This window comes from Neurospora crassa, linkage group V (genome assembly GCF_000182925.2).
Source record: "Neurospora crassa OR74A linkage group V, whole genome shotgun sequence".
Classification (NCBI taxonomy): domain Eukaryota; kingdom Fungi; phylum Ascomycota; class Sordariomycetes; order Sordariales; family Sordariaceae; genus Neurospora; species Neurospora crassa.
Genome location: NC_026505.1, coordinates 4,659,726 through 4,672,794, shown reverse-complemented (window position 1 = coordinate 4,672,794; position 13,069 = coordinate 4,659,726). Strand labels below are relative to the sequence as shown.

The 13,069-nt window shown below is 52.1% G+C and overlaps 3 protein-coding genes across 3 annotated transcripts; 1 reads left to right on the top strand and 2 right to left on the bottom strand.

Moving 5' to 3' along the window:
- The first annotated feature begins 2,502 nt into the window (after window positions 1–2,502).
- Window positions 2,503–3,643, top strand: rpa-3 (replication protein A-3). The gene is made up of 3 exons (XM_950755.2): window positions 2,503–2,809; window positions 2,957–3,059; window positions 3,201–3,643. Exons 1-3 carry the CDS (start codon window positions 2,657–2,659, stop codon window positions 3,269–3,271), a joined length of 327 nt encoding a protein of 108 aa, XP_955848.1. The 5' UTR covers window positions 2,503–2,656; the 3' UTR covers window positions 3,272–3,643.
- NCU01461 (hypothetical protein) lies at window positions 3,618–8,841 on the bottom strand. Its single transcript, XM_950756.2, has 2 exons — window positions 8,070–8,841; window positions 3,618–8,008 (listed from the first exon to the last, which is right to left on the bottom strand). The coding sequence occupies exons 1-2, from the start codon at window positions 8,179–8,181 to the stop codon at window positions 4,143–4,145; spliced, it is 3,978 nt and encodes a 1,325-aa protein (XP_955849.1). The 5' UTR covers window positions 8,182–8,841; the 3' UTR covers window positions 3,618–4,142.
- A 2,602-nt stretch (window positions 8,842–11,443) lies between these two features.
- NCU01462 (hypothetical protein) lies at window positions 11,444–12,651 on the bottom strand. The gene is made up of 2 exons (XM_951646.3): window positions 12,396–12,651; window positions 11,444–12,323 (listed from the first exon to the last, which is right to left on the bottom strand). Exons 1-2 carry the CDS (start codon window positions 12,556–12,558, stop codon window positions 11,566–11,568), a joined length of 921 nt encoding a protein of 306 aa, XP_956739.1. The 5' UTR covers window positions 12,559–12,651; the 3' UTR covers window positions 11,444–11,565.
- Window positions 12,652–13,069: the final 418 nt, after the last annotated feature.

Genomic DNA, 13,069 nt, shown 5'->3' with positions numbered 1-13,069 from the left:
GCTGTTTACGCTGCACAAGAACGCGTTAGCTCCAGACACCCACACATTCTAAGGTGCGGTAGGCTTCTAATTGGCTTGCGGTACTGTCCAAGGCCAGTCCAGTCTGCCAGGCCGAGGCCAGGTTCAAAGTTCCCGCCATGGGAAGACAATGGCTGAGACGTTACCATGATTAATGGCACAGAGAACCGGTCAGCGATGGGAAATCAAGAATCTCCATCTGATGGATTAGGTGGGCAGACTTAGGTATTCTGTATTCTGGTGGCTTAAGCCTCAGCAAACCGAAATGGTGGTTTTCGAAAGTGCTCTGCCCTGGTCGTACAAGGCGGGGTTGTAAGTGATCATGGAGGAGAGGACATGGGGAAGCTGAGTGGACGAGAGCACAACGTACACCTCCACTGTGTAAGTTTGCTCTGTGTTACCTTCCCTTTCCTTCCCTTCCCTTTCCCTTCCACTCTCACCATACCGAAAGGCTTGCTGTAGATCTGATCTACCTGCGGCATTGAACACTGTACAAGCATCTCCTCCCGGCGGGCTTCCGACATACCCTACTGCGGCTTCGGAAGCATCGGATACGCCGCGAAAACAATATTTAGTATATACCCTAAGTGGCATACGTGCATTAGCGTTGCTGCATACAGGCCGGGTAACTGACTTGACATGATTCCTCAAGGTACGAAATGGAACGATTGACTTGGGGGTTCCTAGTAACTTCCCGCGACCAGTTGGGGGCTTTTTGACGAAGGTGTGAATGGAGTCGATTCTGGCATGGCGCAATCTCGAGCCATCGTTTTCGCGACACCAAAAGGTATCCACGAAACCCTGTCCCTGGCCGAGCGTGCATATCTGTCAGGATGTACCGAGCAGCTTGAATGGAGATCATGCTACAAAGTGGAATGATACCGCTGCCTTACAGCTCTTTGTGCAGACTCCATGTCTTTTGCCACCTCTAGCACTTATTCACCAGCATGTGGGGACGATATAATCTGGGCATCCTTTTCCCGAGGCAACTTCGTACCAGCAAAGTGACCGGGCATTGAAAGATGTTTAATTGAGGACTCAGATAGATGCTTGATTGACGACTTGGTAAATGATTTGTGTTCAAGCTCCAGCATCAAATTGAATGCATGCCATCTAAAGCTCAAACTTTCCCCGTGAGAGCGCTGGAAGATAAGCGGCGTCGAGAATCTGGACTCTTGACTGGATTCCTTGTCGCTTTCATCGGAGTTCTCAAGAAGACCTGGCCAGTCCCCTGGATGATGCTGTCACGCACTATGGTGAGATGGGTAAGCAGGCACTGTAAAAACCCGTGGGCCGGGTCGCTGATGATCGCTGATCACACAGTGTCCTGGACAAAGTCATGAGCTTTGCCTATGGTGGTTCGTGCTCGGTACCTGACAAGGGGATTTTTGACTTTGAACTTGCAGCCACAGAATCACCGGTGATTTAAACCGTGGCGGAGCCGGATTCCGAGTGAGCGAGTTCCCTCCAGTCCAATTCGCCAGTCATATCTTTCCATGCCCCCCAGCTCTAGATTTCTTGAAGAGCAGAAGAAGAAAAAAGAAAAATGAAAAACCAAAAAAAGAAAGAGAACAAGAAAAAAAAGCCCGATGGTGCCCAAGACAGACGGCAAGTTTTCATCCAAAGATCGAACCGCCGAGACGAAACCAAGGGATGTCGCTGAATGCGGCGCAACAGGACGTTGTTCTGGCGAAGTTGAAGTTGAGTTCCAGCTCGCGTAGATCGGGACCCGCATCTCCACCCCGCTGATAGGACGCTAAATGGTGGGGCTCCTAGGCTTCCTTATCCCCGCCATTCCCACAGATTTGAATGCCGTGGGGCTCTCGACCCCCTGTCGCTCACAGCAAAGGTGCCGACTGTACCGCACATGGTCTGAATTCCAAGGAAGCAGGCACAGTGCAGGCAGCAAGTAAATACATGCGAAGTGTACAAATATCGTGCCTCACTGGAATTGCTGTTGTCGCTTCGATATCGGACGCGCTTTCGACTGTGACGTTGAATCTTTGATCCACAGAAAGGATGTCCTCCTTCGTGTTGAAGAAGGACCGTGAATCAATGATAGCCGGCACGGCATTCAAACCCCGGAAGCAACGACGTTCGTTACTTGTGTTGAACTTGAAACCCTTTACAATAGAAGCCCCTACGAATGCATTACCCTTATACTGCATGAGCACCAAAGCACTCCCTCTTACCGCAAACCAAGGCTTGGCTACGAAACCAGGTCCCCAACCAAAACTCAGCCCCCTAATCTGCATATACTGTGATCAGTGAATAGCTCACTCGCGGCGGGTCCCCATTGTCTGAATAACATGCAGTTTCCAGAGATTCCACTGTACATGGCCCAGTGCCCCGCACGTAACGAAACTCCTTCCCCTAACAACATCACACCAAGCAACCGCACTGAGCTGTTAGTACATTCACAGCAAACAAAACCAAGACCATCATCAACCAACCCAAACAAACAACAAAAAGTGTATCAGAAACCTCACAACAGCCTCACTCACGACATTGACCTCTTTGCTCCGCAAACTCCAACTCTCCGACAACACCAATAACACGACCCCACCACTCAATCACCACACTCTCCATACCTACGCGGACTCTTCAGCTCACGGACACACGGGAAAGAGGAAAAAAAATGGACAACAAATCTTCCACCCCCCGCATCACCTGCGCCTATCTCAGCCAGTATGTCGGCAAGCTCGTGACGGTCGTAGGCAAAGTTGTCCAGCTACGCGGCGAGGAGGCGACTATTGACGCTGATGGGACCATTCATGCATTTTTGAACCGCGTACGTTCGGATTCTCGCCCTTCTTTTTTTTTTTCCACTGGTGCCACCAAACTTCAAGAATAAGAGACGAAACGAAGGCTGTTAAGAGTCATGATGGATTGGATAGTGTCCCGTGATGACTAACCAAAACATGTCGAAAACTTACAGGAAGCACACCTCTCAGCAAACAACGGCGTCCAACTCATCGGCAAGGTCAACCCGGATCTTTCCATCAAAGTGCTTAGCTCCGTTGATTTGGGGCAGGGTGTTGGTGAGTTTCTTCTTCTCTTTCCCCATCGCCCCCCGCCTCCTCCTCTCTTGTGACCATCCCTCATCATCCATCCTCCTCCCTTGATCGCTATACTTCTATCTACACCATTGTAGATATTACGTGTGCTTACGCATGAAACAGACTACAACCTAGCAAACGCTGTCGTGGAAGTCACTCATCGTTACAAGCCCCTCTTTGTGTACGAGAACTAAGGTGAGAGGGCGCGAGGAAACCACTACACACCCCCAGAGATGGGGAGAGAAGGGGGAAAAGGAAGAGGCAAAATAATACCCAACTATAACAAATGGAACCCAGATTTCTTAGAACCCTTCATCCGAGTTATACTTCGATATTCGTCACCAAATGTCGAAATAGTCCAAGCGTTGCGACCGCAGGCGCCACGCACACGCAAGACGCGGCGGCACTGCGGGGAAACGAACATGCCAACCAACTTACTATTGTCATGCCTGCTTCGACATGGCGGCGGCAATATCTATTTTTCTTGCAGGAGCAGCTCAGCGGAAATAGAGAGCAAATGTGGAGAAGGAGTCCGATATGCGGCAGTCTCAACTGCTATACAATTGTGATGTAATTCAGTTGTGCTCTGGGTACGAGACTCGGACTACAGACTGCATAGGAACAGATGGCAGACAGCAAAAAAAGCAAGACGAGGCAAAACAAAAAGGTGAAAATAAAAGAGAGAAAAACGCTTTGGTATCCCATATCCCAGCCCATCCCAATCAGTATTGCGCCCGAAACACCCATTTCACTTTCCCCTCTTCACAAATGCGGCGAGTCGCGCGTAGCGTGCAAGAATAATCATCCCACTTTTCGTTGAGGTGTAAATCGTAGTGACCTTTTGTTTTGTGTTTTTTTGCGCCCACGCTGCGAAATATGGATTTCCTTCTCTCCCAATCTGGAATCAGACCATAACCGTGCCCATTCACTGCAACATCATTCGTATCTCAATCACACGAGTTGCGAGATCTGCGGATGGATCTCGTAGATTATCGAGATCCAAGCTCAACTGTTCTCCCAGGGGGGCTTCGGCCCCTGCTCCGACTGCGACTGATCATTGAGGCCCTAACTCAACTCATCCACATCAGCAGCGGCATTCCTCTCCGCCTCACACCCTCCTCCTCCGCTAGTAGCCGTAGTCTCCACCCACAAGCTTTCGATGCTCAACGACGCCTCGAAGCTCAAATTGCCATTGCCACCATCTTCATGGTGATGACCCCTCATCATAGGCGGGGAGCTAGCCATGACCATATCGGTACCCATGAAACTGCCAAAGTCCAAAGCACCCGCGCCCTCCACGAGTTGTTGCACGCTGTCGCTGTCATAGTGCTGCATATTAACGTCCAGAAGCCCGTGCGATGACGAGTTGGCGGTGAACTGGTCAGCTTCACTCAACAGTTGGTTCAGCGAGCCCCAAGCCTCAAAGTCGTGGGTTGGGGACGAGGTAGGCACGTGCAGGCTGTCGTCAAGCGCAAAGCGTGCGTGGCGGGGGCTTCGCCGCTTGGACGCGCTAACGAGAATGCCTCCGTTGCTACCGGAGACAGTACGCGTACCGCGCGGAGTCTTGGTGGGGGTTCGTTGGGTTTGCGTAAAGAGCTGACTGGGTGACTTCTGCGCCGACCGAACGGTACGGATGGACCGAGATATACTCCTAGTAATGGGCCGGTGATTCGGAGTCGGCCGGGTAGGCGTCTTGAAGATACCCGAAGAGGGGTTCTTCGGGGGCGGTGTTGACGGCCTGACGACTGGACTGCCGAAAAGTTCTTGGTCAAGCTCGTCCTGGTCCGCAAGGACAGGGGTATTGGGGCGCCTTGCCGGCTGGTGACCGATGTTTTCCTTGCCCATGGCAGCAGACTTCGGGTCTTGCGACGCAGTGGTGGCATTGACGGCGTTACTTATGAGCTCCCCAAGGACTTTTGGCGCTCCCTCCTTCCTAGGTGAGGGGAAGAGAAGCCTTCTAGTAGTGCCAAGATCATCCTCTACTGCGATGGGGCTGTCCGCCGTTCCACTGCCCCTAGAGTGAGTTGACCCGAGCCCACGTCGCTTTGGGGAGCTACGCGAGTTTAAAATCATCTGATGCAATGATTGATTGTTATTGTTGTTGTTGCTGTCCTCCATTGCGGCCACGTTCTGGTGCGTCGGTTGAGTCATATTTTGATGTTGCGCCTCTTCCGGTGATTCCTGATCGGCCGGTCCAATTGGATCAGTCGTGAAATATGCCTCCGATGTTGGGTTTGTCTGGGTGTCATTCTTTCGCTTTTTGTTGCGCGAGTTTTTCTTCTTTCGGGGCTGATTAAGTCGGGCGGCATCCTTGTCCCACCTGTCCTGTGGCCTATGAACTTTGAATTTGGCGAGCCAGATACCGCATGGGTTACAGAGGAGAGTTTCCTTCCAAATTTTCTTGTCGTCCGTGGGCCCGAGATTTTTCTTCACCAATTGGTACATAATGGTCTGTCCATCAGCATCCTTCTCGAGGATATCGATCGTAGTCACAAATCCAGGTTTATCGGAAAACTCGTAAAGACCAGGAACTCCTCGATGATCTTGCGTCCAAATCTTCCGCCAGGTAGGAGTTTCTATGGCGCCACAATTGTTGCAAAATGGCGGCGACTCTCCTCTTTGAATAGCCTCCTCCAGTTTCTCCTTAATTGACTGCTTCTTCACCATATTTTTGTTATAGCGAGGCGGTTCTTCGGGCTCGCTAGGTTCCTGGGGGGCAGGTGCACGAGCCCGAGCAGAGGCTTCAGACTGTACTGCTCGGGATGACGTTCCAGTAGATCCCACAACGGGGTCGCTGGCCGGGACAGAGCTGTTCGAGACGGGCTTTGACGCTGGTTGGGCTGCTTTGCTCTGAACAGGTTCGGGTCGTTCAGGAATGGGCATCACAGTGGTAGCAGGGACAGGAGCTTGTGGCTGAGCTGATGTGTTTCCCGTGTTCTGGGTCTCGAGTTGTTGCTGAGGGTTGAACGGCGGCCGATGTTGAGTTTGAGAGCTTTGCATATCTGCCTGTGAGGTTTGGGAAGCAGTCCCTTCCTGAGGAGCTTCGCCATCTTGCTGATCATTAGGTTGTCGCGATAAGGGATCGTGATCGGACAGTGAAGGGTTTGGGGCTGTATTCGACCTCTTGAATGGGCGATCCGCGTTCTTTTTCGGTATGGGTGGGACTGATGTGGCGTGTGCGACTCTGTTCAGCGCCTTCGTCTTTCCAGCAGGGTTGAAGATGCTCTTCGTGGGCAAAAGCTCCTTTGGTCCGGGATTGACTTCTTGGAAGGGGAAGTTGATACCCTGTCGATGGGCCTGGCTCCCTTTTCGTGCATTTAGTTTGCTGACTTGAGGTACCGGAGGGCTCATCACCGTTCGATCTTGAGGCTGGCCGGGTAGCTCTTGGCCGTGGTCTTGAGGAGCATCTTGTAATAGCTCATCCTCGTCGAAGATGTCGTCGAACCCGCCGCTCATGAAGCCGGAGTCGACTTGTGGCATAGGAACGGGCATAGGCGGGAGAACTGGGCTTGAAACATAAGGACTTGAGTGCATGTAGGCACTAGTCCTGGGAACCGGAGGGGATGATGCAATATCGGCGGGACTATCTTCAGGCACGTAGCCTTGGTCTGGTGACTGGCCGATGGAGTCGGTGGGTGACCGGGCATCGTGGCTTATACTCCTCTGCATGGTTTGTTGACCGAAGCGCGACTGGTACATGCTGCTCTCTGCATCACCCGCAAAGTCAGACTTCATTTTGTTCTCAAAGATGAGCCTTCTCTGTTGTCGCTGTAACATTGACCCGTCTGGAACAGGGGTAGGAGCGCGAGGCACGTCCTGAACATGACTCCCTGAAGAGGAATTACCACCAGCTCCAACAGGCCTCATGTTACGCAGAGAACCGGATGTACTGGCCGCAACTCTCAATGACTCTGGGGCTGAACCAAATGGCGCACTACTAGTGAATTCGGCACTGGTGACCTTGGCTCTCTTCTTTTGCGGGCCATCATCACCATCAGTCGCTTCCTCGGCGGCTGACGTATTGCCTGCTTCGAGAGGCTTTTTGCGCGGTCGGCCTCGTGGTCTGCCAGTAGGAGCTCTAGTACGGGACGCTCTACTAGACGGTCTCGAGGTGGAACGCGCCGACTGGCTGATGGGGATCTCGACAGACTGGCTGGGAGCCGGGGATGAGGCGCTTTCGCCGGTAGGAGCTGGCCGTGGAGGAACAGGCTGGACGGGCGGCATGCTGTTGATCACGGGGCCGGTATGTTGTGGCTGAGAACCGCTTGGTGGTATGCTGGCTGGCCGAGTGGGTTGTGGAGACGGATCACTCATATAGCGACCATCGCCGTTGAGATTGACGTTCAGCGGAGCGGTAGACATGGCGGGCGAGTGCATAGAAGCCATATTGGCCGAGCTCCCTAGGCCCGGGTTGGACTGTATGAATGAGGCCCACTCAGATGTGGTGATGTCTGTAGGCTGTATAGGGTCGGACCTGAGCATATTATTAAGGTTGTTATCCATGTCAGGAAACTCAAGTCGCTGCATCTTGGCAACGGCTGTGAGCTTCATCTTGACCTCCAGGGTCTCGCGGCTTCCATTGCTAAACACGGGCAACAAAGTCCGAGTTACCCGTCCCGTCACCAGTTGCGGTTGTTGATGCCGTTGGCTGTTGTGATCGGTCGCTAACTCCAGGCCCCACGACAACATGCCTTGCCCGACCAGGGGCGTATCCGGCTCTGAATAGTCGACAGCATAAACAGTGTAATCGTTCTCTTGTTGGTTTACAATCTCGGGGCTGCATTGCGCAATAGCCTGAAGACATGTTCGGAGGTCCACCACGCCGATTGTAGTCCTCTCGTCGACTGGTAATATTTGAATTTGGAGAATGTGAGCCCACCGGGCCAAGCACGACACCTGGCCGTCTCGATCGAAGGTATACAGCACCTTTACTATACATCAGGCTGGGTCAGAGCGCACAGATCGGCAGATAGGTTCTCAGGGTGCACTCACAGCCCATGGGCCTGACCTGCATGGCCAATTCATCTCCCTCCATTGGCTGGGCAGCCTGGTGATGGTGAGGGTGTGGTGAAGGCGCAGACCACATGTTGTTTGGGGTAGCCATTGTGACGTCCTTCACGCCGCGGTGCCCCTGCACGCGACCGGGAGAAGCGACGACAATGGGTATAGAGGTCGAGGCAGGGTTTTGTCGTGGTTGTGTTGCGTTTGTCTGCTGTTGTTGTGGAGAAGGAGGAGGAGGAGGTGGTGGTGGTGGTGGTGGTTGAGGGAGGTGGACCTTGTCGTAATTCGTGAACGGGGAGAGGGAGGGTCAAAGGGTCCCGTCACCACCTAGCCTGACGTCGAGTGGACCTAATGCCCAAATCGAGGCTGACAGAGTGTTGGGTTGGTAGATGGATGTAGGGTAGAAGTGAACCAAAAGAGGAATGGCAGATGGGAGCGCGTTCCGCTCGGTCCTGTCGCGTAAATGGGTGGAGTCGCGACACGATGAAATCTAGAGGTACAGTATGTACATAGGTTCCTGCCGGGACGAATGCGAGTTTGGCGTTGGCGTGCGTGTTCTGGCGTCTGGCGTCAAGGGCACCCAACCGTTCATGCAGGGTGCGCTGCGTAGAGTGTCAGCATGCAGCCAGACCAACACCTGCCCGGGCGGCAGATATATGTATGCTTAGGTTCGTTGCTTTCGACGCTCTACAAGTCTTGCCCGCAAGTTCGAGATTCCGTCGGACGTCGTAAAGTGCAGGTAATGGAGAGTTCAGACTGTTCCAAGTGGCAGAGTGGGAAGCTCGAGGTTAATGGGCTGGTGGAACTGACGCGATGTGGGGTGCGCTGGCGCCTTGGCAGTTCGCTCGTTCTTAATGACCACACCAGCTTAACGCGCTGGGGCACGTGCACTGGCGTGTGTAACTGTTAAAGTGGCACGTAAGGTACGTACCTTGGAGGTTCTGTGCAGTGTGCAGTGCCTGACGGAAGTAGGAAGCTGTTTGGCGGAGGATCCCGTCCAGTGCAGTGCAGTTTCCGCCCCCCACTGCACTGACGAAAGACAACGAAAATACGCGGCCAACGAACACCTAGCCAGAAATCGGTCAGCTTTTTCAACGGCAACCACTCAGGCGAAAGGTGGAAAGCCCCCGGTTTGTGTCTCGGTTGCGAAGCAAAAAGCAGGGGAAAAAGGAACTTTGCAGTGCGAATCTGGGGGGGGGGGGACTCGCGGGATACCTAGCTCCTCTTTATACTTGCGCCCAAAAGTGAGGTGCCCCCCTCCCCCCGGCTTGACCATTGTACCGTACCTCCAATTGCGCAACACTCACGCCGTTTTCACCCGCCCGCCCACTTCCTCGTCTTCGCATTTTCCGACGCTCTTTTGCAATCCCGTACGTTCTTGTCACAATTGTCCTTCAACTTTTGGCGTTTTCCGTGTTCCTTTCCAGCAACACACCCCGTCCACACAACTGAACAAAACAAGAACGGAACAAGAACGGAACACACCGAGCTCAATTTCTCCTTCTCACCACAACCACTTTCATCACTCCTCCGCCCATGTTGCATTATCTTACACAAACAAATACTCCTGTCCTACAAGCCTTACATATATTGCCATTGATGCCAAAAATTGTTTTTCGCAATTGGCAAAAAAAGGAGGGTCCGTCAATCCACAAGTGGAATGCACCCACTGCAACTCCGCCAGAAATCCCTTCGTCGGCCGGGGAACGGGCGGTGGGGATAAACGACTGTATGGTCTCAGCCACCTGATGAGTAAGGGAGTGAACTTGAGCAACTCCCCCACCATAAGAAACACCAACAGTGGTTCGCCTGCTACTAATGGAGTATTTGGCGGCTCAACCCGAATTGAAATGACATATAGACTCACCGCAATTCACCTAGACTATAGACTATGGTAGACAATGCCTCCAGAGGAAAGCAGTAGTCGAGGCAACTCGGGAGGATAAGGTACATACATGCTTTGAAGAATCCGGACAGACCCACTTCACTAACACGAGCCGAACATCCAATGAGACGACGCATACACAAACAATTTATCCCAAACCGGCAATTCGTACAACTGCCGGAGGCATCTGCACGCCGCCCGCATTGCAGTCGTCGTCGTCGTCGTCGTTGTTGTTGCAAATATTGCTTCACACAAGCCGAGCCAAGTCAAGTAGAAACTATACCTGGCTTACTAGTAAAAACCGCGTTCCCATTTCACTCGTCATGACCTACAGTTGACCGGTTCGGAGCGCAGAATGATCTGATCAAAAACAACCACCATCACAGCAGAATGGTTTCCCGATCATGATGCTCCCTGTGTTGCGACAGGCAAGGATCCTCAACAACCAACAGAGCAAGTTGGCAAGACAAGTCTGATTTTGAACTTGGATTGACTGAGCCGGGTTACTGGCTAGATGATATTCGCAGAACTTGAGCAGATTTTGGCTTGCTAGTGTCCGGCTTGACAATCTTAACTTGTGTGTACCGCTAGTCACCATCACCGACTTCGTCTTCGTCGGCGGTCGTAGTCGAACATGAGTTTTTGTCGCGCTTCAGTTGCTTTTTTTTCACCCTGGGGAATGGATTGAAACAAGACAAATGAGTTCAGCACAATATGCTCATATTGAGTGCGTCGTCACAGTCATCAGTTCAACTTTGTCGTCTTCATGCCATGCATTTTCACAGAAATGGCCCGGGATGCTAGTAGTGCAGAACAAACTTGCAATCCCCCGACAGAACCACGCCTTCTTCGCACATCTCTGGGATACCTTTAAAGTGCAAAAAGAGAGGTGGTCTGTCACAGAATGCACACTCAGCAGGAGGCGCTGTAAATAGGAGGCATTCCGTGGCTAAGACTATGTACCACGTTGAGTTTCCCAATTGCTTCCTATGGTAACTCGTTCTCTTTTGCAGAACATGGCCTGGTCAAGTGGCGAAGTGACACCCGATGGCCGCGAGACGAACACCATACCTGCGGCTCCCTCCACTTCCTTTCTGCAACAAGCACCCCCATCATAAAGCTCACAAATCAAGAAGGAGAGAGACTATGGACATTTGAATAATCTCAAACAATTCCAGAACTTGGAGACAAAAAAGCGGAAGGCTCAGTTGCCTAGGAGTGAGTCTTGGTGCGACGATTGACACGTTGCCGGTGTCAACCTACGAAGACTGTACCTCGAGTATCGCGCACCCGGCAATGTACTCACCAAAGGTAACCACTCGACTACTTGACCACTGGGCCCTCGTTGTGGTATTGGTGCCGGTAAGGGGTCTTATATGGTACATTCTTGAGCATGTCATCCGAAATTTGGGAGGGTGTTATTGAAAGCAGACAACAGCGTCTCAGGCGTCACTATCAAATAACTCGGACGACCTATAGTCGAGGGGATGGGTCATTTTGATTACGATTATAGGTTATTAGGTAGGTAAGTTACAGTCAACGTCAGTCATCTCATTCACTCCCCCGCGTCCAGCCAAAGCCTCTCCCAAAGCACGAGTCAAATCAAAGTGCAAACAACATGGCAGCCACCAAGACAAGACCAAACGCATGCATCCTATTGTGGGAGGCTGAGGAATGCGCATCTGGGCAACCAGTCTCCATGATCATGGGATAGAAAGTGGGAGTCGGCGGGTTTTCAGTCGGAGTTGCAGTCGCAGCTCTGTCCTGAGCTTCATGAATAACTGGTACCTCAATGGTCTCGGGCTCTTTTAAGCTTGCAGAAGCCTCAGAGCTTCTGTCATCGAACAAGGGTGCCTGCGCACCTTCAGACAGGTTCGAAGCCGCAGGTAGTGTCGCATAGGTAGTCTTCTCGGCAGATGAAGGCTTCTTGGCGGAATCCAAAGGCGTAAAGAAGATGGTCCCCGCAACCGCTTCAAGCTGAATGTTCTCCGTCATGTCGCGGAGACCGAATCTTTCGGGGTTCAGTGCTGCTGTCTGCAGATCGAGCTCATCCTGCGGGCTGATGTTGCTGCTATCGAGGAGGAATGTGAGAACGTCGCCGTACTCTAAACTTTGCAGGTTTGACGGACTCCACGCAAAGACTGGCTTGTTGTCTTCATTGTGCAGTTCATAGACCCGATAGAACCCTGTAGATGTCTCAAATTTTGTCGGAACAGCAGATGGCTTCAGGCCGCTTTGAAGCCACAGGAGGTTGGAGTCCACGCCGTTGACATGAGTGTCGTAGGGCTGGACGGTGACCACAGTGTAGGAGGATCCGGACAGAGGCTGAAATGTGCCCAGTCTTGGGGGTTGACTGGTGACTGTTGGGAGACGGGAAGTCAATTGTCGTATACTCAACAGCAAAAGAACATGTTGCTTTCGACATGACTTACGGGTCACATTGATGTCATAAGGAACTACCGTGACCTTGCCCCCAAAGTGCATGGCGAGAGGGACAGGGTCTGGAATCGAAAACCACGAGGACTTGTGAAGTGGGCTGGCCATAGAGACCGCGGCAGTTGCCACAAGAGCAGTCAGGGTGCGTAGAACAACCATGATGAAGACTGAACAAGAATATGTATGATAACAGTATAGAGAATGGTGAGAGTAATACAGATGTCAACGACGAACCAAAGTAGAATGGTGTTCTGGTTTGGAGGGAAGACGGAAGAGGAAAAGTAGAGCGTGAGAAAAAGGAGGACAGGCCCAGTTTATGTACCCCCTCGGTATCCTACCCAATGGCCTGACGACTCGGCAAAATAGTAAATAACCACTTTCCCTCGTTGCATTGAAGAGGTGCCCTTGGAGATGGCAATTATGAGTGAGCAGGAGACACCAATGAGTGTATACTTGTAGGGAAAGACACTCCGCGGGATAAACATGCCTTACAGGAAGTGTGCTTGTTGACTTCCGCATCTACCGCCTCGTGATCCAGAGCATGTTGAAGGAGCGTTGGATGCTACCGTGAGAAAGCGACTTGATGAGATCGTTCCAGAACCATGACAGTGGTCCAGTCATCGGAAGCAACGGCCGGTCGTCATCCATCCACTCAGTTGTGTTCTACTCA